This window comes from Oryctolagus cuniculus, chromosome 14 (assembly GCF_964237555.1).
Source record: "Oryctolagus cuniculus chromosome 14, mOryCun1.1, whole genome shotgun sequence".
Lineage (NCBI taxonomy): Eukaryota > Metazoa > Chordata > Mammalia > Lagomorpha > Leporidae > Oryctolagus > Oryctolagus cuniculus.
Genome location: NC_091445.1, coordinates 2132149 through 2160128, shown reverse-complemented (window position 1 = coordinate 2160128; position 27980 = coordinate 2132149). Strand labels below are relative to the sequence as shown.

The following is a 27980-nucleotide window of genomic DNA, read 5'->3' as shown; positions in this document are numbered from 1 at the left end:
TCAGTGTGGTGGTTCTTTTTTTTTTTTTTTTTTTTTTCTTTTTCTTAAAGATTTATTTATTATTTGAAAGTCAGGGTTACACAGGGAGAAGGAGAGGCAGAGAAAGAGGTCTTTCATCCACTGGTTCACTCCCCAGATGGCCACAACGGACGGAGCTGCGCCAATCAGAAGCCAGGAGCCAGGAGCTTCTTCCAGGTCTCCCAAGGGGTGTAGGGGCCCAAGGACTTGGAAATCTGCTGCTGCGTTCCCAGGCCACAGCAGAGAGCTGGATGGGAAGTGGAACAGCCGGGTCTCGAACTGGCGTCATATGGGATGCCGGCGCCTCAGGCCAGGGCGTTAACCCTTTGCGCCACAGCACCAGCCACAGCGTGGCTGTTCTTAATGATTGTTTGCCATGAGTCTGAATCCTTTAATAATTATTTATTTATATATCTTTCTATTTATTTATGTGTAAGCAGACAAAAGAATGGACCCCAGCAGGAAAAGCCAAGAAAGAAAATCCTGCGAAGAAATTCTATTCTGAGTCTGAAGAGGAAGAGGATTCTTCTGATAGCAGCAGTGAGAGCGGTGAGTCTTGAGAAATGTGTCTGTGCTGTGGGTGATGCCTCTTCCACAGCAAGGCCTCTGCATACTGGGCAGCAGGTGCTTGTAAATGAAGTGCACCTGTTGGAAGAAGCCAATTACAGGTTACCGTTTAGGTTGTTTTTTTTCTTTTAAAGATTTATTTATTTATTTGAAAGTCAAAGTTACACAGAGAGAGGAGAGGCAGAGAGAGAGAGAGAGATCTCCCATCCGATGGTTCACTCCCAATTGACTGCAACGACCGGAGCTGTGCCAATCTGAAGCCGGGAGCCAGGAGCTTCTTCCAGGTCTCCCATGCGGGTGCAGGGGCCCAAGGACCTGGGCCATCTTCTGCTGCTCGCAGAGAGCTGGATGGGAAGAGGAGCAGCCAGGTCTCGAACCGGCACCCATACTGGATGCTGGTGCTTCAGGCCAAGGCGTTAACCCGCTGCACCAAAGTGCCGGCCCCTACCATTTAGGTTTAAAAGTAATTTCTAATCACTTTTCACAAATTCTCTTCTCATTTAACATCGCCTCCTGGACAAAAAGCTGATAAGTGGTAGAGCTGAAATAGAAACCCATGCTAAAAGTGTGATTTTACACTTGATAAGGATTTAGTGGGGTCCTTAAAAGTGACTTTTTTAATAAGACATAGTTTATTTTGGACTTTATCTTTTTAATTTTGTCCTCATTTATTTATTTAGAACTTGTGCAGAGAAAAATCTAAAATTTTTAAATCTGTATACTATAAAGAAGCATCCAGTTCAGAAGACTGAGGGCAAGCATGTACAATGAACATACTAACTGAGAAGGGTTTAGGATACAGAGTTTAAGCTATGCAAGCCGAATGAAGCTATCTGATAACTGAAGGAGTCAAGTTAAATGTTTTCTCAAGTCTTGAGTACTGAAATTCTGTATGTGATTTGTGTAACAAAAAGCTTAGTGGAGTTGCACTTTAAGTAGCAGTTAGCCTAGGCATAGAGACCAGATGACACCCAGTTTTCTGTAAAATCTTTATTCCTTGGAGAACCAAGGTCCCTTATGATTACTTGATCATCAGCTACCTTACTCTACAATAGTTCTTTCCCCTTGGCTCTCCTGTCAAAATCTTGGTTTTCAGTATCTGTTAAATTACTCTGCATACATTAACTGCTGATGTAATAAACCAAAAATGGAGAAAATACCTCAGTCTTCAAAGCAAGCATTTTAAAATGCTGAATTTCAGAAAGGCTATAGACCAGTGAGAAAGCTCTGCTCAAGGATAAACAAACTTCCTCAGATAGACACTGTTTACGTACTAGAATAATTCTTTCATTAATGGTTGTGTTCCTGCCTCAGGAAGCTGTCACAGACATCACAGACAGGGGCTCTCCCTTTGTCCAGGGTGTGTGCAGCTCTGTCCAGTCATCATTTTAGATAGTAAGAAATTATGTTTCATTTAAAAATACACATAAATGCACTGTAGAGCATTTTTTAAAATGGATTTATTTTTTGAAAGGTAGAATTACAGAGAGAAAGGGAAGGGAGGGAGAGGGAGAGGGAGAGTTCGAGATCTTCCGTCTGCTGCTTCACGCCCTTTCAAATGTCCACAGCTGCTGAGGCTGGGCTGGTCCAAAGCTAGGATTCAGAAGCTTTCTCTGGGTCTCCCATATAGGTAGCAGGGGCCCAAGCACTCGGTCATCCTCTGCTACTTTTCCCAGGTCATTAGCAGGGAGCTGGATCAGAAGTGGAGGAGCTGGGACTCACTGGCTCCCATGTGGGATCTTTGCCTGCTACACCACAGCACCAAACCCCTACATAAAACATTTATATGTAACTTTATCATCTTTTAGACCTGTGGAACCCCATGTTAGATGAAAGAAATAAAAATTCTTTGATTAGTAATTTTGCTTGTTGTCTTCAAACTCAGAACTTTTGGGGGATGATTGGAATGGCTCATTTCCACCTGAAAATTTGTTCCTAAGGAAATGCAACTGTTGCCCTTCTTTTTCTGTAAATAAAATTTCCCATTACAAGCAGAATTCAGAATTATGTCTCTGTACATATATCATGATTATGTAGCTCTTCCAGAAAAAGTTTTTGCCATGGCTAGATGCTAGTGGGTTTGAGAAATAGGGTGGTTTACTGGTCCACCTCTGCTGGTCTCTGCTCATTATCAGAGCGTCTCCTCCTTCCCACTGAGCTGCCCACGGCAGGGAGCCCCGGGTCTGAGGGAGGGGTGAGGACAGGACGTGGTGAGCAAGGGGGCTTCCTGAGCAGGGATCCAGCATCTGGTTTCCCTTGTGATGCAGACTGACAGTTGCAGTTATGTGTAATTAAATGACTGTAAATCACAGGAATCCTTGTGTTTCTCAGAGAGTGAGTCTGGCAGTGGAAGTGAAGAGGAAGCAGACAGCAGTGAGGACAGCAGTGCGAGCTCCCCCAGTGAGCAGGAGGGTGAGAGTGCCAGCGAGTCGGAAGGACGGAGCAAACGGACAGCCAAGAAGAGTTGGAAAACCAGAGCCAAGAGGTAAATTCCCGGTCGGAGTTTCCTTCAAGAACTGATTCCCTTTAATTCACAGAGCAAGGAAACAAATGTACTTTTTCCCAAATAGATGGTAAATCGTTTAGAATTAAGGTGGTAATAACTCACATTCTCCTACTGCTTAGAATGCTTCGTTTTCATTTTGAAGTTGAACAAATCTTAGAGTTACATTTTGAAAATTGGTATAACCTTGGAAGGCTGAGTGGAGCAGTAGGTGTGAAACACTTAATTACCTTTTGTAGCAGTTTTGCTGATGGCTAAAATTAAATCCTTCAACAATTTGCCATTATGTAACGAAGACAATTGATTTTCCTAAATAATGTCATATTAAAAAGATTATGATCCAGGTATTAGCGTCAAGGACTGTGAAGGAAGATGTCCAGAGAATGTTGAAGTGCTAGTGCCTTTCCAGGTCCACCATCAACACCACGTGTATTAAAGTGTCATGAGGACTTTGAATCACTGGGGATAATCCCTTGGGTTGTGTGGCTGTCACTGGGTGGCTTCTGCCTGCACGTTGGCCCTTTCTCTGAGAGTGTGCTGCCCGCTCGTTTGATGAGCTCGCAGCTCAGCTCAGTCGTGGCTGACAGCACTGATGGGGCACAGTACGCTCTCTGCTCCTTTTATTACAGACAGTAATTAAAGCAGCTCGCCCTGCCACTTCCATAACAAACACAGCATAATGCCCTAATTATGACTTTATTAATTTAAGTCAGGATTTAATGATTTTAAAAGTGATTTATATTGTTTTTCCTGTTCAGAACAAATGAAATCTGTAGGTTAAATTAATACAGGCTTTTCATCATTGCAAAGTTAAAAACCTAGTTACCAGTAAATTCTTTTCATTAGATTAACATCTGAAACTCTAAGCAGAAGGGTAAACAGTACTTACCATCTGAATTGAGTGATGCATAATAAAATCACACTGTTACCTGGAAAATCTTATCTTAGATGCTAGAGGTTAAATGTCTGCTTGTTGTGGCAGGGGAGCTGTTGGTTTGTGCTCTCTGTTAGGTTCACAGTATCTGTGGTGATGTGGTCTGTAAACAGTGTCTTGTTTCTGGAAAGGGGAAGTTTTTATTCTGTGTGTAAATTATCTTTTCAGATCGCAGAAATCGGTATGCTCCAAATTTTTAATCATACAAATACTAGTTTTATTTTGTTTTCTTCAGAAATAAACTTTTTCTGTTTACCCATGTTTGTATTCAGAAAAATTATATATTACACCAAAGAGACATTTTTTTTGGACCGGCAGAGTTAGACAATGAGAGAGAGAGACAGAAAGGTTTTCCTTTTCTGTTGGTTCACCCCACCCCCATGGCCGCTGTGGCCGGCGTGTTGTGCTGATCCGAAGCCAGGAGCCAGGTGCCTCCTCCTGGCCTCCCATGCAGGTGCGGGACCCAAGCACTTGGGCCATCCTCCACTGCACTCCTGGGCCACAGCAGAGAGCTGGCCTGGAAGAGGGGCAACCGGGACAGAATCCGGCGCCCCAACTGGGACTAGAACCTGGTGTGCCGGCGCCGCAGGCAGAGGATTAGCCTAGTGAGCCACGGCGACAGCCACATTTTTTAAACTTTATCTTTTTAAGTATGTTTTAGCCAATGAGTGGGGGATAATAAATTGCCACTCTTGGCTGTTTTCAGCCTTCGGACATGACTGCGTGTGCTCTGAGATGTTACCCTGGACCCACCTTTACTGAGCAGCAGCCGTGTTTCCCCACAAACATCAGTGCCACGACATACTGACTCGTCTTGGCCTCCCCACTTCCCCTCCCCCTTTGTTTTTCTGTCCCAGAATTTTGTTAAAACTTTGTCAGTGTGATAGTTGTTAGAGCTCTTGATAAGCTGTAAGTTTCTTTAAAAAAAAAAAAAAAGAAAAAAGAAAGCTATGCTGTAGTAATCATACCTGTTTCTGGCCATACTCAAATTTTGCATTCCAAAATATTTTCATCTCAGGGAAGCAGTGTGACGCTGGGAAAACATGGAGTTGGGAGTGAGACAGAGCTGTTCAGATCCAGCTCTGCCCTCCTGTCTGTGTGTCCTTGAGTGAGTTATTCAACCTTCGCAGATCAGCTTCCTTTCTGGGACTAGGATAATAATGTACCCTGTTTTTGGAAAATATAAAATGTCCAAAGACTAAGCTCATCTCGTGAGTGTGGCTTGTTTGTCCCACGTGTTACTCCTTCTTTGAGGAGAATGGCCTCCCTGCCCGTCAGCTGCCCTCACTCCTGTTTTTTTTTTTTTTTTTTTTTTTGGACAGGCACAGTGGACAGAGAGAGAGAGACAGAGAGAAAGGTCTTCCTTTGCCGTTGGTTCACCCTCCAATGGCCGCCGCGGCCAGTGCGCTGTGGCCGGCGCATCGCGCTGATCCAAAGGCAGGAGCCAGGTGCTTGTCCTGGTCTCCCATGGGGTGCAGGGCCCAAGCACCTGGGCCATCCTCCACTGCATTCCTGGGCCACAGCAGAGAGCTGGCCTGGAAGAGGGGCAACCGGGACAGAATCCGGCGCCCCGACCGGGACTAGAACCCGGTGTGCCGGCGCCGCAAGGCGGAGGATTAGCCTAGTGAGCCGCGGCGCCAGCCACCCTCACTCCTGTTACGAAGCTTTTCTCCCAGGAAGCACCTCTGACAGTGGTAGGTTAGGTCAGGTGTCCCTTTCATTAATGAATCTTGGAATTTCAAAATCACTGTTAAATAAGCTTAAACTTCTTCATATAAAGGATTTAAAGTTGATATTTCAAAATTTATTATTATATAATAGTGATTCTGAAGATGAGGAGAAAGAAAATGAAAAATCTAAATCCTCAGATTCCTCCAGTGCTGAATCCAGTTCAGCTGAAGAAAGTTCTTCAGATGCTGAGTCAGAATCAGAATCTGACAGTGGACCTGACTCCAGAAAGGTCACCAAGGTAAGAGGTTATTCATTTCATATAATTGAAAGTAAATATTTGTATAGCTTTTTCTCAGTCAAGAATAAATATTTCTGAGAATTAGTGGGTTTTGAATAATAAGAAACTAAAAGAAGAGTTTCTGTCATTTACTACCAACTAAAAGAAACAATACTGTTCTTCACTTACTCGTACCTGTGATTTTATTTTGTAAGTCCTGCTTAATCCCCATCTGCAGGGAAGGCTTTTGCTGAGGGAGAAATGAAAGGAAATCACGGGAATAGTGACCAGCAACAGAATCTAGGCGTGTGAGCATCACAGGAAATTGAGACTAATACGCTTTGTCAAATCCCTAGCCAGTTTGCATAACACAGTGTTTTTACAGCTTTAGTTAAATATTATAAATATTTAGTTAATATATTATAACATAATATATTATATTCTAATTATATAACACATATTTATATGCAAATATATAATATAGTTTATAATATATTATAAAATATTATATATTTGTATATTTATATGTATATATATAAAGTTACATATATGCACATATATATTCATAAAAGTACTGTTGTCATTTACGTAAAAATAATTATGGGACAGGCAGTAGGTACAGTGGGTTAAGCCACTGCTCGGGATGCCTGAAACCCATATCCAAGTACCAGTTCAAGTCCTGGCCACTCTACTTCAGAACTAGCTCCCTGATAATATACCTGGAAAGCAACAGATGATGGCTTAAGTGCTTGAGTTCCTGCTAACCAAATGGGAGACCTGGATGGAGTTCATTGGCTCCTGGCATTGGCCTGACCAGCTCAGCTGTAGTAGCCATTTGGGGCATGAGCCAGCAGATGGAAGATAACTTCTGTCTGTTTTTCCCTCTCTCTCTCTCTGTGTCTCCCCATTCTCTGTCACACTGCCTTTCAAATAAATAAGTAAATCTTTAAAAAAAAATAAAAATAGGGACCAGCACTGTGGCACAGCAGGTAAAGCTGCCGCCTGCAGTGCTGGCATCCCCTGTGGGCACCCGGTTGAGTCAGGGATGCTCCACTTCTGATCCAGCTCTCTGCTGTGGCCTGGGAAAGCGTTGGAAAGTGACTCAAGTGCTTGGGCCCCTGCACCCACCCGGGAGACCTGGAAGAAGCTCCTGGTTCCTTGCTTCAGATCAGCTCGGATGAGCCCAGCGCTGGCCGTTGTGGCCACTTAGGGAGTGAACCAGCAGATAGAAGACGTTTCTCTCTTTGTCTCTCCCTCTCCCTTTCTCTCTCTCTGTAACTCTTTCAAAGAAATAAATAAATCTTTAAATAAATAAATAAAAGTGCAACAAGCAGTTATGTAGAAGAATAATTTTATGTTTTTTGATTTTTTGTAACGTTTGCCACCTTGAACTTTGTCTACCCAGCAACAAAAAATAAAATTGTAACTGTAAGTTATTAGTATAAAATTCAGACCTAATAATTATCTTTCTGGTCTTTAATTTTCATCTCTTTCATATAAGTGTGTCACATATTGCCGTTAGACTTCAAGTGCTGCAGTGGCTTTATATATAAATTGTATTTTCTAAGTTCAAAATGTTGTCAAAGCCTACCTTTCATGGAATTCTATTTCTTCTTAACCCAGTGTTGTTTCACTTATTTGTTGATTCCATTAACTTGAATTTCTTCATTATGTGATCTGAGTAGCCAAGGACGAAAGTCGTCTCATTGAAGTGCACAGTTGTCCTCACACACTGTACAAACAAGCATGTCTTAAAGATTGGCTAGTATCTGCCTTACCTTATTTCAAATATTTTTGCATGGCTCACTAGGCTAATCCTCCGCCTTGCGGCGCCGGCACACCGGGTTCTAGTCCCGGTCGGGGTGCCGGATTCTGTCCCGGTTGCCCCTCTTCCAGTCCAGCTCTCTGCTGTGGCCAGGGAGTGCAGTGGAGGACGGCCCAAGTGCTTGGGCCCTGCACCCCATGGGAGACCAGGAGAAGCACCTGGCTCCTGCCATTGGATCAGCGCGGTGCGCCGGCCGCAGCGTGGCGGCCATTGGAGGGTGAACCAACAGCAAAGGAAGACCTTTCTCTCTGTCTGTCTCGCTCACTGTCCACTCTGCCTGTCAAAAAAAAAATAATAATAAAATAAATAAATAAATATGATGATGGAACAAGAAGTCAGTGACTGTGGTTCAAGTGAGTTACTGTTACAGAACTCAGGTGGTGTTAGAAGGTACTGTAGGAGCTCGCTGAAGAGCCACAGTTGCAGCCCAGCTCAGTGATTCAGTTTGTTTCTTCTTCATCAAAGACTGAATGATCAGAGAGGTCTCCTGATTGAAAATATTTTATTATTGAACACCAGTTTAAAAAATTCAAGCTATTGCAAGACTTTAGTAAATTCAGATTTTACTTACATCATTGACACGTTCGTGCCCGTGTGTTTCCCTTAGGTGACTTATTTTCTCAGTATTAGAACACTTATCCCTAACTCTAATAGGGAGGTGGTAGGTTTTTAATTTAGCAGCTGGTATACTCTCCACCTGGTAGGTTCTGTTAACTTTTTTTTCTCATTCTTTCCTAAGTGATTTGGGGCTTGCCATGAGATCACAGTGTACTAGTTTTCTAATATAGGCAACTGTAATTGTGGAGTGTCTTCCCTGCACTGTGTGTTGTGGCTTTTGCTCTAAATTATGAGAAATGAAGGCAGATGGTAGGTGCTTTACCTTAATTTAGCATGACAGTATGGTGCAGCTGGAAATTCATATGCCTTATACCTACAGCCTGACTAAATCCATACTTCTTCTCTTCCTTTTCTTTCATCTGGACAATGTGTTTTGGAGGCATCAAGCATGAAAATGAGACCTTGGAGGTACCTTGAGTATGTGGCTTTCAAGCCGTTCATTTTCATGGCGGTCCTCTGAGATAAGTGTGGTTTTCTGCTTGTTGGGAGGTAACATCTTTATGCTTCAGTTTCCTCATCTTCAAAGTAGGAATGCCCAGGTGTTAGGGTAAAAAAAAAATCAAATGTGCAAGATCAGAATAAAGTATTATGTGACTATGAAACAGCAAATTTAGCACTTTAACTTGAACATTAATTCTGTGGAGGATCAACACTATTGGAGTCCTTAGAACATCTGTGCTAAAAGGAACCTAAATTCTCTGTAACTCATTAAGTCTCTGCACTGTTTTGAGCGTTTTCATGCTGTTCAGTTTGAAGTCCACATTCAGTTCTGACCTTTGGCCAGGAGCTTGTGATCTGACCCACTCTCTCCGAAGACAGTTGAATTCCTGTGGGCGTGCTCAAGTCTCTCTGCTCTGACTTGATTTCTCATCCACCTTCCTTTTCCTTTCAGAGTAGCCCTGAGTAGGTAACCCCTGTCCACTTAGTCATAACTAATTCTCACATCATTTTGGTACTTTTTTGTTAATAATCTGTCTCCTCTGCACCTTGGTCTCTTTTTTGCACTAATTCCTCTTTTGCCAACCAAACCTCTTAGGTCTTCAAGCCTTTAAAGAAAGAGTGGCCAGAGAGTGGAAGAGAGACAGCAGAGTGAGGGTTTGGAAAACAGCATTCTCCATCCACTACCTTGTATCCTGTTTTTCTGTTCGTCGTGAGTTGGTTTCCATCTCTACTGCTTGCTACAGGTAGTGCTGTCTTAAAAGTCAACCATGATGTCTCCCTGAACTCAGAAGCCTTCTCTTAGTTATTCTTCGGAAACTTTCTGTGTGATGAGTGCCGTACTACTTGAAATTCATTGCATCCCAGTTGTTATGACTTCTTTGACTTCAGTTTCTTTTCACAGTGTTACTCCATTGGGTGTGTATATTACATATTGTTTGTTCATTCATTTGTTACACCTTAGTTTTAAAAAAACTTTCTTATTTAAATATTTTTTTTTCATTTTATTTGAAAGGCAGAGACAGAGACAGCAATCTTCTGTCTGTTGGTTCTCTCCCCAAATATCATCAACAACCAGGGCTGAGCCAGGCCAAAGCCAGGAGCCAGGAACTCAGTCTCAGTCCCCCATGTGTTTGGCAGGGACCTGTCACCTACACCTTCATCTGCCAGCTTCCCAAAGAGCACATTAGCAAGAAACTGGATTGGAGGTGGAGCTGGGGTTAGAATTCAAGTCCTGTAACGTGAGAGGAGTTGTCAGAGCTGGGTCCTAACCACCGTGCCAGAAGCCTGCCCTTCTTCCTTTTTTTGATCGCTTTACATTCACCCCCTTCTCACATGCAGGTTTGAATAGTGCCTCCAAATTAGTGCTTATTACACAGAAGTTCTTCAAAAATATTAATTGGTGTGGGTGAATTTTTTCTAGTCCTCTTTTTTTCCCTCACATTTTTCAAGTTGGGCTACTTCATTCACACCTATAACTTTTGGTTTTCCAAACTTGACAATAGTCAGCAGAACTGTTGTTCTGCCATTTGGCACCACCTTTCTTCCCATTCTCCACGTTTGTAACCTTTGTCATTCTTTATATGTAGATGACTAGTAGGACCTATAGATTGTATGTATATATTACCCCTCATATCTATTTTTTAAAAATGTGTTTATTTGAGAGAAGAGATTCCATCTGCTGCTGATTCACTCTTTAAATGTCCTTAACTGGCCTCTGGCTGAAGCTGGGAGCCAGAAATGCAGTCCAGGGCTCCCATGTGGGTGGCAGGAACCGAATTGCTTGAGCCATCGCCGCTGCCTCCCAGTATCTGCATTAGCAGGGAGCTGAAATCCAGCGCCAGAACAAGATGTCAAGCCCGGCACTTGGATCTGGGGCTTGGACAGCTTAGCTGCTAGGCTAGACCCCTACCCCTCGTTTCTGTGTTCTTCCTGATGCCGCCATTCCAGATGAGCTCTTCATCCCCTTCGTGCACCCTCGCTTTGCCTTTGGAACACCGGTTCCTCGTACCGGTCCTTCCGTGTGACTGATGCATGTGAAATTCTCCTGTACTCTTTTGCCATGTGAGTTTTGCAAACTCCAGGCAGCAGGTCCAAACCGTTCTCCCCTTCCTTTGTCTAGTTCCAGTGGCGTGTTTATGGTCCTCTTCGCATGCCGCATGCTCTCCTGCTTCTGTGGCTGCATGCTGTTTGCACCGCATTTCTTACTGCAGAAACCGAGCAGTGCAGAGTTGTGTCAGAGTGGGCCCTCCTCTGCTGCGAGGAGAGGGTGCTACTCTGTGAGTGGTGTGGGGACAGTCGGAAGGCTGAGCAGCACTCCAGACTGTTCCTGTTCCTGTTCCTGCAGGGCTTGTCCTTCTCACGGTGTTCCAGCTTATTTACGTGAAACAAAGCTGTCATAATGTGCTGAGGTGTCATGTTGATGTCTGTGTGTTACTGACTGCGAGATGTCCTCATTTGAGATCAGATGTTGTCAGTAATGGCCAAGAAAATTATCTTTAGTTAGTTATTTTGATGGACAAGCATTTTTTCTGTGTGTTTGTTCTTTTCTGAAATCTGTTTGAGGAGTATTTTGAGTATAGGCTTTTTATGAAAAAATTTTTGTCCCAGATAATACCTATAACACAGTTACCTTTTAATAATGCTGTATATCCCATCTTTTAATTCTTTCATATTCTTTACCCAATGTAAAGAGGGAAACTTTTTATATAAAATAGTGGAGAAAAAACTCAGGAATGTGAACCTCATTGTGTCAGTAAGAGATTCATGTTTATATCACTGCATGCTACTTTTAACTGATAAAATTGTTATAGTCTGCTTGTGGTTGAAATTACACACTGAACATATGGCGACAATTTTATTTAGAGTAAGGTTTTTAAAGTTTCCAGGGTTCTTTATTGAACCTGGGCTTCAGTGTTAACTAAGTGGTGTATTAGAGAACTCTTGCATACTAGTGTTATTTTAGCTTTCGCCTTGTTATTTCGCTCTTCACACCTCAACTGTGACTGTACTATTTCTTCTGTAGTGTGTGTGTACCACCTGCTGAAGGTTTAGGTAATCTAGAGTTAAGACTTTCAGCATTTTAAATGATATTTGTTATTTTGAATTTTCCTTGTATAAACAGCATTTTAGTTAACTAAATATAAAGTATTTCCAGTGCTGGCACTTATTAACACATTAACATTAAGAACATTCCCATATTTGAACCAAAATTGAAACTGCTGTGTGTACTAGGTATGAAAAAATTAATATCATCTGTGTGTGGTAGTGTTTAAGGTGGTCCTGCCAGTTGTCTTTATCTCAGGTCATATGTGTCTTAAACTCTGTTTTTCTGTTTTTGAGAAGTGCAAAAAAACTAATGAGAGACCATAAGTGTCCTAAGGAGCAGTCGCTGGTATTGAGCCCAATGTCCCAGTGACAGTAAATGTTGAAATTTGCCTTAATAAAAGATCTTGGTGGATAAAGATCTTTTATGTGATAGATTCTTGGGGATAAAGTAATTTTGGCCTGTAACATGAAGTTGTTCATACAGGTGAAAGGAATTATTTTCTGGCTGTCTTTCTATTCTATGTGAGAAATAGGAAACAAGTTTTAGTATGTTTTCACAAATATTTATGTAAGTTGCAGTTACATCACCTCTGTGACTGTTGAAGAATGGTGGTTTTTACTCTTAATATACCTCTCCAATTTGTGTGATTCACTTAGCCTTTTACAGCACAGTGAATGCCACAAGCAAGCCTTTTTTACTGAAGTGGGTATAATCTAGAAGGGAAGGAATTGTTTTTCGTAGTGTTGAATTATTTTCATATTACAAGGAAGTCTCAATTTACTAGCAGTGTACTTTTATTTTAAAGTACAAGTTCAAGTGTTGGCTTCAGATTTTTAAAATTGAAGGAAAGAGAGGCTTTAAATTGGCCTTGGTTGGTAATCCTAATTGAAAATACTCTAATTGAAGGCATTGTGCAAGTATCTTGTGCTGTGAGGCTAGAAATTAGCTTTGAATTGTTGTTGATTTCAAAGCACAGTGTGGGATGCACAGACTTTGCATGCTGTTTATCCTGTTTTATAGTTTTAAATTTCAAACTATTTCATAATGGTTTCCTCATAGGAATCATATTTGATGCCTGTCATGTCAGGTTCTTTCTGTGTGCCTTTTTTTAATTAAGCATGGAAATGAACATAATCCATAAAAAAATCTTTACAGGTATATTACATATACTTGTATTATTTGGAGCTTAATAAGTATTTTCAGAATCCTTTATTTATTACTTGAAATGAAGTATGTTAAATACAAATCAGTTTCTTGACCCTGTGACTTTGTATTTCATTTTGAAAATGTTGATGTGTTGAGGTGTGTAATCGAATATCAGAGAAACAAAATGGAGATTTGAGAATGATGAACTGATTACTAGGTATTTTTGGTAGTGAGATTTTAAGACCAGTTACTGTTGTCCTTATAAAAGTCTAATACAGTCACTCAGCTGTTAAAAACCTAATCCTCTATTTTAAAAAAATATACAAAAACAAATTGTCTATCTTTCTGCCTGATCTCTTCTCAAGTACTAACACAATGGAAACAGTGGGTGATCTGTCAGTGTGTTTGGTTTGTCAATGATGGTTTTGTATAAATATTGGGAGGGTAAGAAATAAAATTCACACAGTAAAATATGATTTCATCGGCCTTTTCTCTGCAGCTCCATGGCTCATGCCGCGGTGTGAAATTCTCATTTTACACACTTTGCAGGCGGAGCACATGAATTATGCATTGAGCAAGAAAAATCTCCTGCCTCAAGTCCTATATGCATTTATCCAGGTTCTGTCTCTATTACCAAGATGAATTGCAAATGGAGAAATGTTTGATGGAATAGAGCTCTTAACTTCTTTGTTTAGAATTCAGATTTTTATTTTTATAGTGAATCCTTTAAGTATGAAAATGTTGTGAACTTACTATGGATTTTTTAAGATGAAAAATGAAATAAAATAAGAGAAGAATGCCAAACATATCATGAAGCATTTTATCACCTTGATTCACAATGCAGGGTTTTTTCCATTCAGTAGAAGTAACCATTATCTATTGGCTAATGTTGTATTTCAGTCCCTGGTTATTCATCGTTCTTAGAAAGTCAATGAAATTCTGTCCTTCTCCAAATCCTTTTTTCTTTCTGATCTAGGCCTCTAATCAAAGATTATGCCAATTTCACATGCAGCTCTGTTCTGTGTTGTGTGTGACCTGATGTGTATTTAATAGATACCATTACACACTCTTGGCTATGAAGTAGAAAATAAGGTATAGACTTGCCTTCAGCTTTCACTTCATCTTGATTTGATAGGTTTCTAATTTTTCAGGTGGGGAGGTTACAGTTCTATAAAGACAGTCACGCACCACTGTAGCTCATAGGAAGCTCCTCCCGTGGTGCCCCGCACAGCATTTGGATAAAGTCGTATGATGACACGCTCTTTCTGTTACATGGTCTTTCTCCACGGAAATGATGCTCTGGGTGAGGTGCTGTTTTCATTCTCAATCTGGTTTCATTTACCTGCAGCTTTTAAATTTCACCCTCAAAGCTATTATTCCCCCATACCGGCCCCCTTCATCCTGTGACCCATTCAGGCCCAGACATTACTCATTTGAGGAGTGGGGAAAGGAGCGGATACTGAGTGTTTTGTTACTAAACAAGGAAAGAAAATTAAAACCTCTCGGTGTGATTTGGAGTTTTCAGTGGCAGAAATAACTACATTGAGGAAGAAAACCAATGCCTGACCTTTAGTTAGTATTTACTGTACATTATTTTATCCTGAAAATAATTTAGTGAGTATTGGCATAAGGAAAAACACAAATAGAACTCTTAAATCATACAGATTTTACACAGCGTACACTTTATGTGGCACTCCTGTCACGTGTGCGCTGTGAGAGCTCTGATAGCATGTCAGCTTTAAGTAGTGGAAATGTGCCTTCTGCTTCAGTGATGTCTTTCTAAGTACTCAAAAATACCTGAAGTAATTTGCATTAACGTAAGTTATAATACAACTCCCCCAGTAGATGGTAAGCTATTCGGAGGCAGAGACTAGGTCTGTTTCTATTGCTTAGTGCAGAATCTGAAAAATATTTAAAATTCAATACCTATTTGTTGAATTAATAAATTATTAAATAAAATTTTGTAGAAAGTTAAGTTTGAGGCTTTAATTTAGCTTAAGTACAAAAGAAGAATATAGATTATAAAGATAAATAACTTTGACCCAAATACATGTGTTTAATAATAATGTTCTTTGTTGGTTTGTTGATACTGCTACTCATTATTACACGTAATTCATACTTTTTGTTATTATCAAAGATCTATGAATCTTTTCTGAATCTCTAAACTGTGAGCACCTCAGACTTAAAGACATCGTACAAGGGTATTTCAAAGAAGTTCATGGGAAAATGAAATTAGAAGATAATGCACATTTTCTGTGTGTTCTTTGAAGTTGCCTTATGTCTTAGTCGTGGCTGTAAATGTTGCATTAAGGAGAGCAGATGTGGTGGGGGCTCCCTGAGTGCAGATGTGCTGCAGCATAGCTCCCTCTACAACACAGTGGAGAGAGTAAGCGAGCCTTTTAACCTGAAGAACAGGAACCTGGGAGTGCAGTGACAGAACCCAGTGCTGAGAGATCGAATAGCGTGTTCAGTGCCTATCTCGGATGACATCAGAAGAGGCTGACCTGACACCCGATCATGGACCACTACAGAGCTACGCATTTGTTGTTTCTCTATCTTAAGTAAACTCACTTTAAAATTAGTTTCAGGAATTTCAGGAATATTTACTTTCTACTAAAGAGCTGCATTACATTTTATATTAGTAAAATGTTGGCAAGTTGTAAATTATTACTTACATTTAAGTTTCCTTTCAAAGAGCCTATGTAATCTTCAAACACAAACTGTCCTGAAATCATTTACATTTTGTATATAAGGCGAGAAGTACTGTATACCAACTGAGGCGGAAGCTTTGCTTCACAGACATTTCCATGTGACCATGCAGAAACCTAATTTGTTTGTTGTTTGTAAGACCAGGCAGAGGGAAAGAAGGTTTGGAACATTAAGAGCTACTTCATATGCTTTTTAAACCGAACTTGCAATAAATGAAATATCTGTTATTTTATAGGAGAAAGAAGGAAGACCAAAGCAAGCTAGAAGTACTCTTCCCAAAGATGTCTCACTTCTAGATCTAGATGATTGTAAGTCTTTTAATTTAACATGTTTCCTCCGTGCTTATAGGACTTGGTTTTTTTAATCTATAATTCTGTTTTTAATTCTCTTAAGTCTTGTGATCACATATTTTAGAGGTTTTGTGCTGATGGTATCTCCTCTACCTTAGTCCTTCCATTGAGCTGGCAAAAGCACCATTACTAAACACAAATATACAGCAGCTCCTTAGTTTTATGTGTTTCCAAATGGCTGCTTATAGACAATCCTGAATTTTAACTTAGTCTAAGGTAGTAAAGAATTCAACAGGAAGTTTAACTTGTTACTCCACCGGGTCATGCTGACGTTCAAAGCACCTGACCTTACAGATCATCTATAAAATGTGAGAAGTGTTAAATATTCTTTATTTGATATGCATAAACCACACTAAAATGCCTTTCAGTAAGTAAAAGGCAGAAGTTTAGATACAGGAAATTCTAATGAGATTGCCACAGCTAAGACCAAAAATACGAAGTAGACGTTTCCAGATGTCTTCAGCTCTTGCCTTAGGCAGGTAAAGAACAAGTGAATCTTGTTCAGTTCTGAGACAGTGAGGCAATTTCCCCAGCATTTAAATCTAAATCCAGTCTCCCAACAGGTTTTGGGGTGGCATTGACAAGTTTTGTTAGTTAAGTCCAATCATATCCTTAGAAGGGCAAAACAGTGAGGGCATTTACTGAACTGGAATTACTACCAAAATTTCCTATTTAACCACACAAGGCAATATTAGACTGTCGGACAAAAAATCCTGTCAGCCATTCATGATCTGAATTCTGGTGTATGAGAATTAAATTATGGTGCACATAAAAAAAGTCACGGGACATTGCTGTTTTGTAATAAATAAGGCAGTGGCCAGCTATTACTCATTCGTAGCTTTTTTGAGATAAGCTATCAAGTCTGCCCTTTCATTCTTCTTAATGCCAGCGAAGATCATTTTGGTTCCAGGGATGTATTTCTTGGGATTCTCCAAAGACTCCATCCGCGTGTCCTCTCCCCAGGTGACGCCTTTGTTCTTGCTGGCGTCTGTGTGGGAGAGTCCAGCGGCCTGACCTGTCTTCCGCCCGAACAGACCATGGAGAGTTGGTCCAGTCTTGTGCTTGCCTCCCTTTTCCACAGTGTGGCACTGGGCACATTTCTGAACAAACATCTTCTTGCCTTTCTCAACATCACCCATTTTTAACTGCTTGTTAGTAGCTTGCGCCCCAGAGGACCGCACTGGGAAGCTGGACGTCCCGCTCTCTAAGCCCAAGGATACGCTGGCCCGCGCCTAAGTCTATAGGACTTGTTTTTTTAACTTTTATTTATTTATTTGAAAGGTAAAACAATAAAGAGAGGGAGAAACAGAGATCCCCCATCTGCTGATTCATGCCCCAAATAGCTGCAACAACCTGAGCTGGGTCTGTCTGAAGCCAGGAGCCCGGAACTCCATCTGGTTCCCCCACTTGAGTACAGGGGCCCAAGCACCTGGGCCATCCTCCACTGCCTTCCCGGTGCGTTAGCAGGGAGCTGGGTCAGAAGTGGAGCAGCTGGGACTCGAACTGGTGCTCCCACAGGGAACGTTGGTGTCATAAGTGGTGGCTTAACCCCCTGCACCACAATGCCAGCCCAGTGGAATATTTTAAGTTTTTGTAGTACCTCTCATTTGTATGTCTCAAAATATACCAACTTCTGTGGAGAAAGATTTATAGATGAATAAGGCAAGAAAATGTTAGGAATTGATATATTAGTATGTTTCATCTATTCAGTTTATTGATTTTGTATCAGATGAATAATTGTAGTCATGTATGACTACGGTATGGGTATGAGTATACCAAATTTGTTTTAAAATCTTTTGCTTTAGGCCGGCGCCGCGGCTCACTAGGCTAATCCTCTGCCTGTGGCGCCGGCACACCAGGTTCTAGTCCCGGTCAAGGTGCCGGATTCTGTCCCGGTCACTCCTCTTCCAGTCCAGCTCTCTGCTGTGGCCCCGGAGTGCAGTGGAGGATGGCCCAAGTGCTTGGGCCCTGCACCCCATGGGAGACCAGGAGAAGCACCTGGCTCCTGGCTTCGGATCAGCGCGGTGCACCGGCCGCAGCAACCATTTGGGGGTGAACCAACGGTAAAGGAAGACCTTTCTCTCTCTCTCTCTCTCTCTCTCTCTCACTGTCCACTCTGCCTGTCAAAAAAAAAAAAATCTTTTGCTTTAGTTGTTTTTACTTGTTTTGCTAAATAATTCTCCATATCTCAGAGCGTCTGCTTTGTGAAATGCTGACTTTAGGGACTAACACATCTAACGCGTAGAGCCAGGGAGCAGTAAGCAGGCATGTAAACAGCGTCACTGCCTCCACTCGCACAGTCTACTCACAGGAACAGGCTACACAGCCTTGGCTTACCTGCCGTCATCTGTAACTATTAAAAGTCTTTGTCCCGGCAACTCCAACTCTGAGAGCTCAGAATCCTTCAGATGTATTCACCTGCTGTGCAAAGAAATGCAGGTATGCTCACCATCTCCCAGTAAATCCTCCCCCTGCTTTGTGAGAGAGAGGAAGCCAGCATCATTAGTAGAAGACTGACGAGTGAGATTCACAAACACTCGACTAGTCATCCTTCAGTGTGTGATCTTGTTAGGCTGGTAGGAAAGCATGATTGTACTCTGATGTTCTTCTACAGGAAATGTAAGCTGCGTCGTTACAGCATGAGCATACAGCAAACAGTGAAGTCTTTAAGATTTCTGTTAGCCAACAGTAATCGTGTTTCCCATGAGCCTTGTGCTCTGTGCTAGCAAGTTGTTGAATGTGTTGTGTTAGAGGCCACAGAGTGGAGTGGCAGAGGGAACAATGGGGCTAAGCTGAGTTTGAATCCTAGGGCACTTTATTTAACTATCTGTGCTTTACTATAAAATTGGGTTAGTGCTGACATTTATTTAGGGTCATTCAGTCCTGGAAAGGAGGAATTACAGGATACATGTAAAAGGTTTAAAGTTGTGTCTGGCACATGATGGGTATTTCACATGGGTTAGTGACGACGATCTGGTGATGAGGATGTACAAAGTTACCTTTAGCAAGTTACGTGTCTGGCATGTTAAGCCATTATATATGGCATTTTACATTTTCTTAAAAACTTTGATCAGAAGTTGATTGTGTGATGATTGCATTAAATGTACTTCAGCTAAGAAAAGTGTCTCATAGAAACAGCTTGTGGCCGGCACCGTGGCTCACTTGGCTAATCCTTCGCCTGTGGCGCTGGCATCCCATATAGGCACGGGGTTCTAGTCCTGGCTGCTCCTCTTCCAGTCCAGCTCTCTGCTGTGGCCCAGGAGTGCAGTGGAGGATGGCCCAAGTCCTTGGGCCCTGCACCCACATGGGAGACCAGGAGGAAGTACACGGCTCCTGGCTTCGGATCGGTGTAGTGCCGGCCGTGGTGGCCATTTGGGGAATGAACCAACGGAAGGAAGACCTTTCTCTCTGTCTCTCTCTCTGTCTAACTCTGCCTGTCAAAAAAAAAAAAAAAAAAAAAAGTAATAGCTTGTAATCCTGAGGCCCTGGGTTAATATTCTGTTACACCAGTTCGGACTCTTCCCTGTGCAGATCTTTTCTCCAGATTGGCATACTGAGATTCTGTTTCATTACTGCTTCTTTCTCTGTATCATACACATTCTATTTTGTGCCACAGTCTTAATAACTTTTTAAGTAACTTTCTGATTATACTTTACATCATTGTAATAAATTCTGTTCAACAGATTTACTGTTGTTGGAATTTTAACTTCTTTTTTTGCTATTGTAATCAGTGAAGCAATATGTATTATATCCATAACTTTTCCCTTAAGATAAATTTCTAGCAGTAGAATTGCTAGTACAAAGACCTTGAAGGATTTTTATCTGAACTTGTCTTCCAGAAACCTTTTATCAGATTATACAGTGTTCATACAGTTTCAGTCTGCCTTTTTGAATTGCTTAGGTCCAGAAATGTTTTAGATTTTAAACTTTTTTTTCATATTTTGGAATATTTGCATAATCTTTGCCAATTGACTTTACCTGATCTGAAATCCAAAATCCAAAATGCTTCAGCATCCGAAACCTTGTAGGTGTCGTGTCTGGGCTCACAGAGTCCAAGATTTCCGATGTTTGGCTTACGGATGCTTAGCCTGTATGAGAGTGCAAATTTCTCTCACCCACACCAATGCAGGGTTTTGTATCTTAAAAATACCTTTTCCAGTTTGATGGGTGGAATGGTGTCTCATTTTAATTTGTATGCCATGGTATTAAAGAAAACATCAAGCCATTTTATTTATTTTTTTATTTTTTAAAAGACTTATTTATTTGAATGTCAGGGTTACAGAGAGAGAGGGAAAGACGGAGAGAGATTGATCCTCCATGCTCTGGTTCACTCCCCAAGTGCCTGCAAAGGTCAGGGCTGAGCCAGGCCAAAGCCAAGAGCCAGGAGCTTCTTCGTGTCTCGATGTTAGTACAGGGGCCCAAACACTTAGGCCATTCTCCGTTGCTTTTCCCCAGCCATTAGCAGGGAGCTGGATCAGAAGAGGGCCAGCCAGACACGAACTGGTGCCCATATGGATGCCATTGTTGGAAGCAGTGGCTCTACCACCACACCATAACGCTGCCAGCCCTGCCATTTTGCTTCTCATACATTAATTAAGTTCTTCTATTATTAGCTGACCTCACACTCCCCTCAGGCAAACCTTTCAGGGCCACCTTTCATCTTACTATTCCTTAATCGCCTGTTTCATTCCAAAGCCTTTGCTTCTGATGGTAAAGGCCTGTCTTGTCTTTCTTTTTTTTTTTTTTTTAAAGAGTGGAACTTGCCTATGATGTGAATTTGTCTCTTGTCACTTGTCTTTGAATCAGAGGCTGTTTCTCCCTCAACTTGCTATTCCTTGCATGGACATCTAAAATTCTGAATGTGTGTGCAATGGACAGAGAGTGGCTGGGTGGGTAAATGGACAAACAGACTAACAAATCTGCCTTTAACGCTCACCAGAGGGGCTGATGTTGTGGCACAGGTGGTTGAGGTGCTGTTTGGGATGCCCGTGTGCCAGTCCCCTTTGCCCTGCTTCCAGCCCAGCTCCCCACTAACATCACCTGAGAAGCAGTAGAAGATGGCTCTGCCACCCAGAGGATAGAGTTCTTGGCCCCCAGCTTCTGCCTGGCCTAGACGAGGCTGGAATATCTCTCTGTCTCTGTCTCTCCCTGTCTGTGTGTGTGTGTGTGTGTGTCACTCTGCTTCAGCAGGATACACAGCAGACTCAGAATGGCAGATGTCCTAAACAGCACTCTGGCCTCAGAATCAGCCCTTAAGGCATTCGGATCTGGCTGAAGAGCCCATGAGAGTATTTTAGGCATGGAAAGCCAAGACACTCTGGCAAAACAAACAAACAAACAAACAAACTAAATCTAAATGAAAGATCTCTGCGAGTGAGATCCCAGGAAAGAAGGGGCCATCAAAGAAGGAGGTGCCTTTCTCTGAAGGGAGGAGTGAACCTCCACTTTGACTATGACCTTGTCTAACTAAGATCGGAGTTGGCAAACCCAAAAAAAAGGCTTCCATAGCCTTGGCAACTCATGACAAGAGCCTAGGGTGATTACTGATGCCATAAACAAGAGTGTCAGTTGTTAAGTCAACAACAGGAGTCACTGTGCACTTACTCCTCATGTAGGATCTCTGTCCTTAATGTGTTGTACAATGTGAATTAATGCTATAACTAGTACTCAAACAGTACTTTAGACTTTGTGTTTCTGTGTGGGTGCAGACTGTTGAAATCTTTACTTAATATATACTAAATTGATCTTCTGTATATAAAGAGAATTGAAAATGAATCTTGATGTGAATGGAGTGGGAGATGGGAGGGTTGCGGGTGGGAGGGAAGTTATGGGGGGAAAAGGCCACTGTAATCCATAAGCTGTTTTTTGGAAATTTATATTCGTTAAATAAAAGTTTAAAAAAAAACTTATCAGAAAAGTTATATGTTACATAGACAAAATGCTCTTTTCTAAGTTAGCAGAAGTAGCTTTTAAATTCTGTTGTGATTCTACCACTCACTTTTCTTCTGACTTGGCCTGAATCTTCCTGTGCCTCATTTTCAAAATTTTTTATATAAATCACCCTTTTAAATATTTTTGTAAAAATTATCATACTATTTTTTTAAAGATTTATTTATTTTTACTTGGAAGTCAGAGTTACACAGAGAAGGAAGGAGAGACAGAGAGAGAGGTCTTCCATCCATTGGTTCACTCCCCAGTTGGCCACAACGGCCGGAGCTGCACCGATCCAAAACCAGGAACCAGGAGCCAGGAGCTTCTTCCAGGTCTCCCACGTGGGTGCAGGGGCCCAAGGACTTGGGCCATCTTCTGCTGCTTTCCCAGGCCACAGCAGAGAGCTGGATGGGAAGTAGAGCAGCAAGACTAGAACCTGCACCCATATGGGATTCTGGCACTGCAGGTGGCGGCTTTGCCGCTAGGCACAGCGCCGGCCCATAAATCCCTTTAAAGCCTTCTCACTGCCTGTACCTGGCTTTAAGTCCTTTTCACTCATTCCTGAACTATTATCGATTTGTTCTCTCTGCAAGCGCTACTGTTCTGCGTTCTGCCCCGTACAGCACCGTGTGATTAAACACCGTGCCGCATTCATCTTGTCGTTCCACTGCTTGGTGACCTTTGTACAGTTTCCTTGGTTTACAGCGTAAATCCAGTCCCCTTGGGTTTCTCGTCTGCCTCCCCTCAGCCTTTGTTTACGGCATTCTCTCATTCAACGGTAAATTGTCCTCTTCCTTCCCTCTTGTTCAAATGCTGTCCTCACTGGAAAGCTAGCTCTTCAGGAAGCCTGTCTCACACCCTGTCCCCTGTGTGGCACGTGCTCAGTGCCACACACGGTGGTGTCTGCTCAGGGCTGAGGAGACCTGGGTGTGTAGCAGAACTAGGACTCCGTTTCCTCCCCACCCCTTCTCCACTCTGCTTTTCCTGTTGTCCATGTTGAGGTGTTATTTAAGATTTCCTTGGGAAATTTTCTTCTTTGGAAGTATTGTTTATGGACTGTTTTGTTGTTTTTACTTTTTTCAAGAATGCATTTTTTTTTAACTAGACTTTAAATTACTTGAAGGCAGAGTTTAGGATTTTAAGTTACATGAACATTTTTTTCTCTCTGTTGCTGTGTTCAAAAAGTAATTATTAATGAATAAATATTCTACCTCATTGTAAGATATTTTGAAACTAAAATGAAAAAAGATGCTTTGAAAAGGGATAACAAATTAAGTAAAAGCTGTTCCCTTTACAGTGTTATTTTTGAGTAAGAATTTCTTGGAAGCTAATACTCTGTCCACATTTTAACATACTTCATTCAATAAAAGTTGAGAAGTAACTAGCCACTAAAAGTTAGTCAGTAACAGTGTGTTCACAGCGACTTGGGGAGATGAGAGTGTGTGAAGACACACGTTTGTATTACATAAGAAGCGCAGTCATGGCGGTTTGCTCACGTGTCCCTGTGAAACAGCGTCTGTGTGCTGTGCTGAGGTGCAGGTGAATGCTCCAAGGGGCGTCTTTTTTTTTTTTTTTAAGATTTATGTATTTTATTTGAAAGAGTTAGAGAGAGAGAGAGAGAGAGAGAGAGAGAGAATCTTCCATCCATTGGTTCACTCCTCAGACGACTGCATCAGCCGTAGCTGCGCCGATCTGAAGCCAGGAGCCAGGAGTTTCTTCTGGGTCTCTCACATGGATGCAGGAGCCCAAGCATTTGGGCCATCTTCTACTGCTTTTCCAGGCCATGGCAGAGAGCTGGATCGGAAGAGGAGCAGCTGGGACTAGAACTAGCATTCTGATATACAGTGCCATCCTGTGAGTGGTGCCTTAACCCTGCTGTGCCACAACACCAGGGCTTGGCTTGGCTCTGAGAGGGCCTGCTGAAGCTGGGTATCGGCTGTACCTGCGCTGTGCGGCATGGTGTGTGCCAGCCACTTGTAATGTACGCAAACGTAAATTAATGAGAGTTTAAAATGCATCTCCTGAGTCGTGGTAGCCATGTTTCAAGGGCACGTTAGACATTTGTGGCTGGTGGCCACCGTGTTGAAGCACACAGATGTAGAACATTTCCATTGTCGTAGAAACTTCTCTTAGACTTGGCTGACTAGTCCGTTGAGGACTGTGCACCTAGTTAAGGTTACTGGACTTGCTTCTTAGAGGTGATTATGCTGAGCCTTTGAAGGGTCTTCAGCAAAGAGTCACATGGCCACATTTGCATTTTCAAAGGCTCTTTGAGGGGCTGGTGTTGTGGCGCTGAGTGAAGGATCCTTTGCATTGCCTGCAGTCCAGATTAGAGTGAGAGTGCCTGTTCCAGTCCTTGGTTCTCCACTCCTGCTCCAGCTTCCTGCTAAGGTACTTGAGAAGGCAACCCAAGATGTCCCAAGTACTTGGGCACCTTCCACCCACGTGGAAGACCCAGATGGAACTCCTGGCTTGGACTTGACCCAACCTCAGCTGCTGTGGCACTTTGGGGAGTATACCAGTGAATTGAAGATCTCTCTGTCTGTCTCTCTCTCTCTCTCTGTTATTCTGCCCTTAAAATAAAATAAACGTATCTTAGAAGAGAATAATTTTCTAACTTATAAGTATCTATTTTCAAGTTCACGGCAGTTTTAGAATCAGTATAACATTTCTGTCTAGCACATAGCTTTTACTGACAAAGTATAATTAGAAGAGAATTAGGTAGCCCAGACCCCTAATTAGGTTGAGTGGAGAATAAAGTAGAGAAAGGATTTAATCATCCTGGTAACACTTCTAACTCATTTGGAGAACTCTCTTGAAAGCTCTTGTTTCTATTAGTGTGGAAAAATGTTTCTTCACCTTTTTTGTTTAGTGAAATTACTGGGTGATAAATGTGAGTAGTAATATTATGTGATAAAAATTTTCAAGAGCTATTATTCAAGATATTGGTCTCCTTATTTTGTTATAGGATTTGCTATTATGTTTGGAAAGCTAAGACTAATAACTGCCATGACTTGATAATAACTTGACTAAATCACGATGTTAAATAGAATTGTCATACATTTATTAATCAGAGTAATTTAATTAAATTTACTAACAAAATAAAAATGTTGCTTTTAATAATGTGAATTAAATTTCCATGCACATTTGCTAATTTGGGTCTTTTTTTTTTTTTATAGTTAACTCAGTATCCACTCCAGTTGCACTTCCCACACCAGTTCTTTCTCCAAGCTTGAGAGCTGATCTTGAAGGTTTAAATTTATCAACTACTTCATCAGTCATCAATGTAAGTTATTTTAAAAATATGATAGTTCAGTATTCATATGATGCTTTTGCATCTTTTTCATTAAAATGTAAATAATTGAAGTAGATTCTTAATCTTGAACAGTTATTCCTCTAATAAGTCTAGTTTTAATTTTGTAAATAGTTTTTTAATTTGCTCTACTGAAACCATTATCTTATCAATTCATTTCTGCTTGTTATCCACAATTAATTGCCATGAGTCCATTTTTCTCTGGCATTGTTATAAGCCTGTAATATACAAGGGTGCTCTGCCACACTAAGGTAGTCTGTGTATGGTCGTGCGTCCTTTCTAAGAAAGGTGCTGTTGGTGACTTCTTCCTGGCGTGAACATGGTGCAGTGTGATTACACAGACTAAGAAGGCTGTTATGTCACGAAGCAGCACAAGCTTATGGGACCACCATCACGTAGTGTTGTGCTGTAGACTGACACACAGTTATGTGGCACCGACTGTTCCTGAATTCTGCCATAAAGAATTGGGGTCTGTATTATCAGGCTTTCATTCCCACAGTCATCCTGTTCCAACTACAATGCTTTTTCACCATAAGCTACTAAAACTTTAAGACTATTTTATTTAGAAGTCCAAAAATGTCTTTCTCTTTGTGTTATCTTCGTTTACTTACAGCATTGGTGTCTTTTTGAAGAAATTCTTTAGTGTTATTTATAGAATGTGACTTGAAGTAGGGTGAGAGACCTGTCTATCACAAAGGAATGCCAGAATCCTCAACCTGTCGTAGTATCTGAAGCTACAGTAACTTGGATGTGTTGGCGTGTTACATCCACTGACCAGTCACTTTAAGTCAGGCCTGCTGCTTGGGGTCTGTAATCTGTTGGTAGGTGTGACTGTCTGTGAATTTGTTGTCAGGATTCTGACATACAGAGAGAATAGAAAGGCATTTGGGCAGGCTTATGTAGCTTGGGTAGTTCTGGTGTATCGGGGTTGCCAGTCCTGGCGGGGTACACAGTCCGTGACCTTAGCTGCCGGGAAGTGGAGCTTGCTCCTGCCAGAAATGGTCAACAAGAGTGGCCAGTTCTTGTACTTATTTATTTTTACCGAAAAACTCCTTCAGAGCAAATATGATACCAAGGCCATGCAATGAAATACTGAAAATCACTACTTCAGTTTCTGTTATATCTTATTCAGCTCACTCAGAAAGTTCAAGTGAGAACTGTAAAGCCAGCATGTTCTTTTTAAGTAGAAAAAGAAATTATATCTTAGCCACTGAAACATGAAGAATCAGAATGATGTGTGTGTGGGAGGGTGGTGGTGTGCAACAGGCTAAGCCACCCCCTGCAACACTGACATCCCATGTGAGAACCCAGCTTAAAAAAAGGGGACCCAGCTGCTCCACTTGCCATCCAGCTCCCTGCTAAAGTGCCTAGGAAACCAGCAGAAAAAGGCCCCAAATCCTTGGGTCCCTGCCACCCACGTGCAGTACCCAGATGGAGTTCTGGGCTCCTGGCTTCAGCCTGGCCCAGTCCTTGCCATAGCTGCCACTGGGGAGTGAACCAGTAGATGGAAGCTCTCTCTTAGTTTCTTCTCTCTCCTATCTGTATCCCCATTTGTCTCTCTCTAACTCAGCTTTCAAATGAATAAATTAAAAACAAACAAAAACCCGCAGATGTGGTAGGCAGGAAGGTAGTGGATAAAGAGCTCACACCCTGATATCACAGGTCCAAGGTACAGATCCCCACTTTGCCACTTACTCGCTGTACATGACCTTGGGCAAATTGGTGGGTAACATTTCTGCACCTCAGTTTCCTGTAAGGTTAGTGCCTGCCTCTCAAGATTGTTGTGAGATTAATGACGCAATACATGTAAAGCTCTTGCAGGAGTGACTGCTGGACGCTTTGTTGTCTCGGTAATTACTGTTATCTTCAGAAGTGATATGTTAGGTGATAGGTGAACCTTGAGTGTTCTCTCAGAATTTATTAGCTGTAAGAGAAACGTGCTTCAGATTAGTAAAGCTTGTGGTGAGCGTCATTGATCGAAAGTGGTTGGAAGATTCCCCCCGTTCTACTGAGGAAGCGCAGAGTGCCAGGGTGTTCGGGTGGGTGAAGTGAGCCCCCAACATTCGGCCCCTGCAAAGCACCTCTGTCTGGAGTTTTGGAGGATTTTTCTGATTTCTGTTTTTTCAATTAAAGGAGAACTGTAATCCCATTTTGTAGGGTACTTTGTTGGTTTCTCTGGGTATCCGTCCCTCCGTCCATCCACGCTTGCGGAAATGTCATATTTTCCCTGCTTGAGCAACTTTAGCTGTATGATTTGTGCACAAATTGTTGATTTCCTTTTTGTACTTTTCTGTAATGTTTAACTGTTTTAAAATAAATGCTAGTGGACTTTGAAAATTAAAGTGGGCCAAGGTAAAGAAAGAGGAAACACTTGTATCATGAGTCAGATGAGTGGTGGCTGTTACCGTGAGCACTTGAGAGAGCACACAGGAGCTCCTGGGGTGCTGCTAATGTTGCTTTGATCTGGATGTGCGATCCCCGGGGAGAACTGGGGAGCAGCTACCCAGTCCGGCAGCTAAGATGCCTGTGTCTGTTATCAGAGCACCTGGCTTTCATGCCTGCTCTGACGCTGATGCCAGCACCTGCTAGTGCAGCGCTTGGAAGGCAGCAGTGGTGGGTCAGGTCGATGGG

The 27980-nt window shown here is 41.9% G+C and overlaps 1 protein-coding gene and 1 pseudogene across 8 annotated transcripts in view; one reads left to right on the top strand and one right to left on the bottom strand.

Moving 5' to 3' along the window:
- AP3B1 (adaptor related protein complex 3 subunit beta 1) overlaps positions 1 to 27980 on the top strand; it is a 269538-nt gene that overhangs the window by 164251 nt on the left and 77307 nt on the right. For 6 of the 8 annotated variants that reach the window (XR_011381834.1, XM_051837573.2, XM_051837575.2 and 3 more), the window contains 5 exons: positions 456 to 567; positions 2917 to 3070; positions 5844 to 5991; positions 15991 to 16063; positions 25216 to 25322. Coding sequence is in view for 7 of the 8 variants with exons in the window: in XM_051837573.2 (XP_051693533.2) it covers positions 456 to 567; positions 2917 to 3070; positions 5844 to 5991; positions 15991 to 16063; positions 25216 to 25322 (594 nt within the window). In the remaining variant the exon portion in view is untranslated. The remainder of the gene's footprint in view (positions 1 to 455; positions 568 to 2916; positions 3071 to 5843; positions 5992 to 15990; positions 16064 to 25215; positions 25323 to 27980) is intronic. The other 2 variants (XM_070056312.1, XM_051837574.2) reach the window with 1 other exon arrangement.
- On the bottom strand, positions 16833 to 17255 carry LOC108175836 (cytochrome c, somatic pseudogene; annotated as a pseudogene).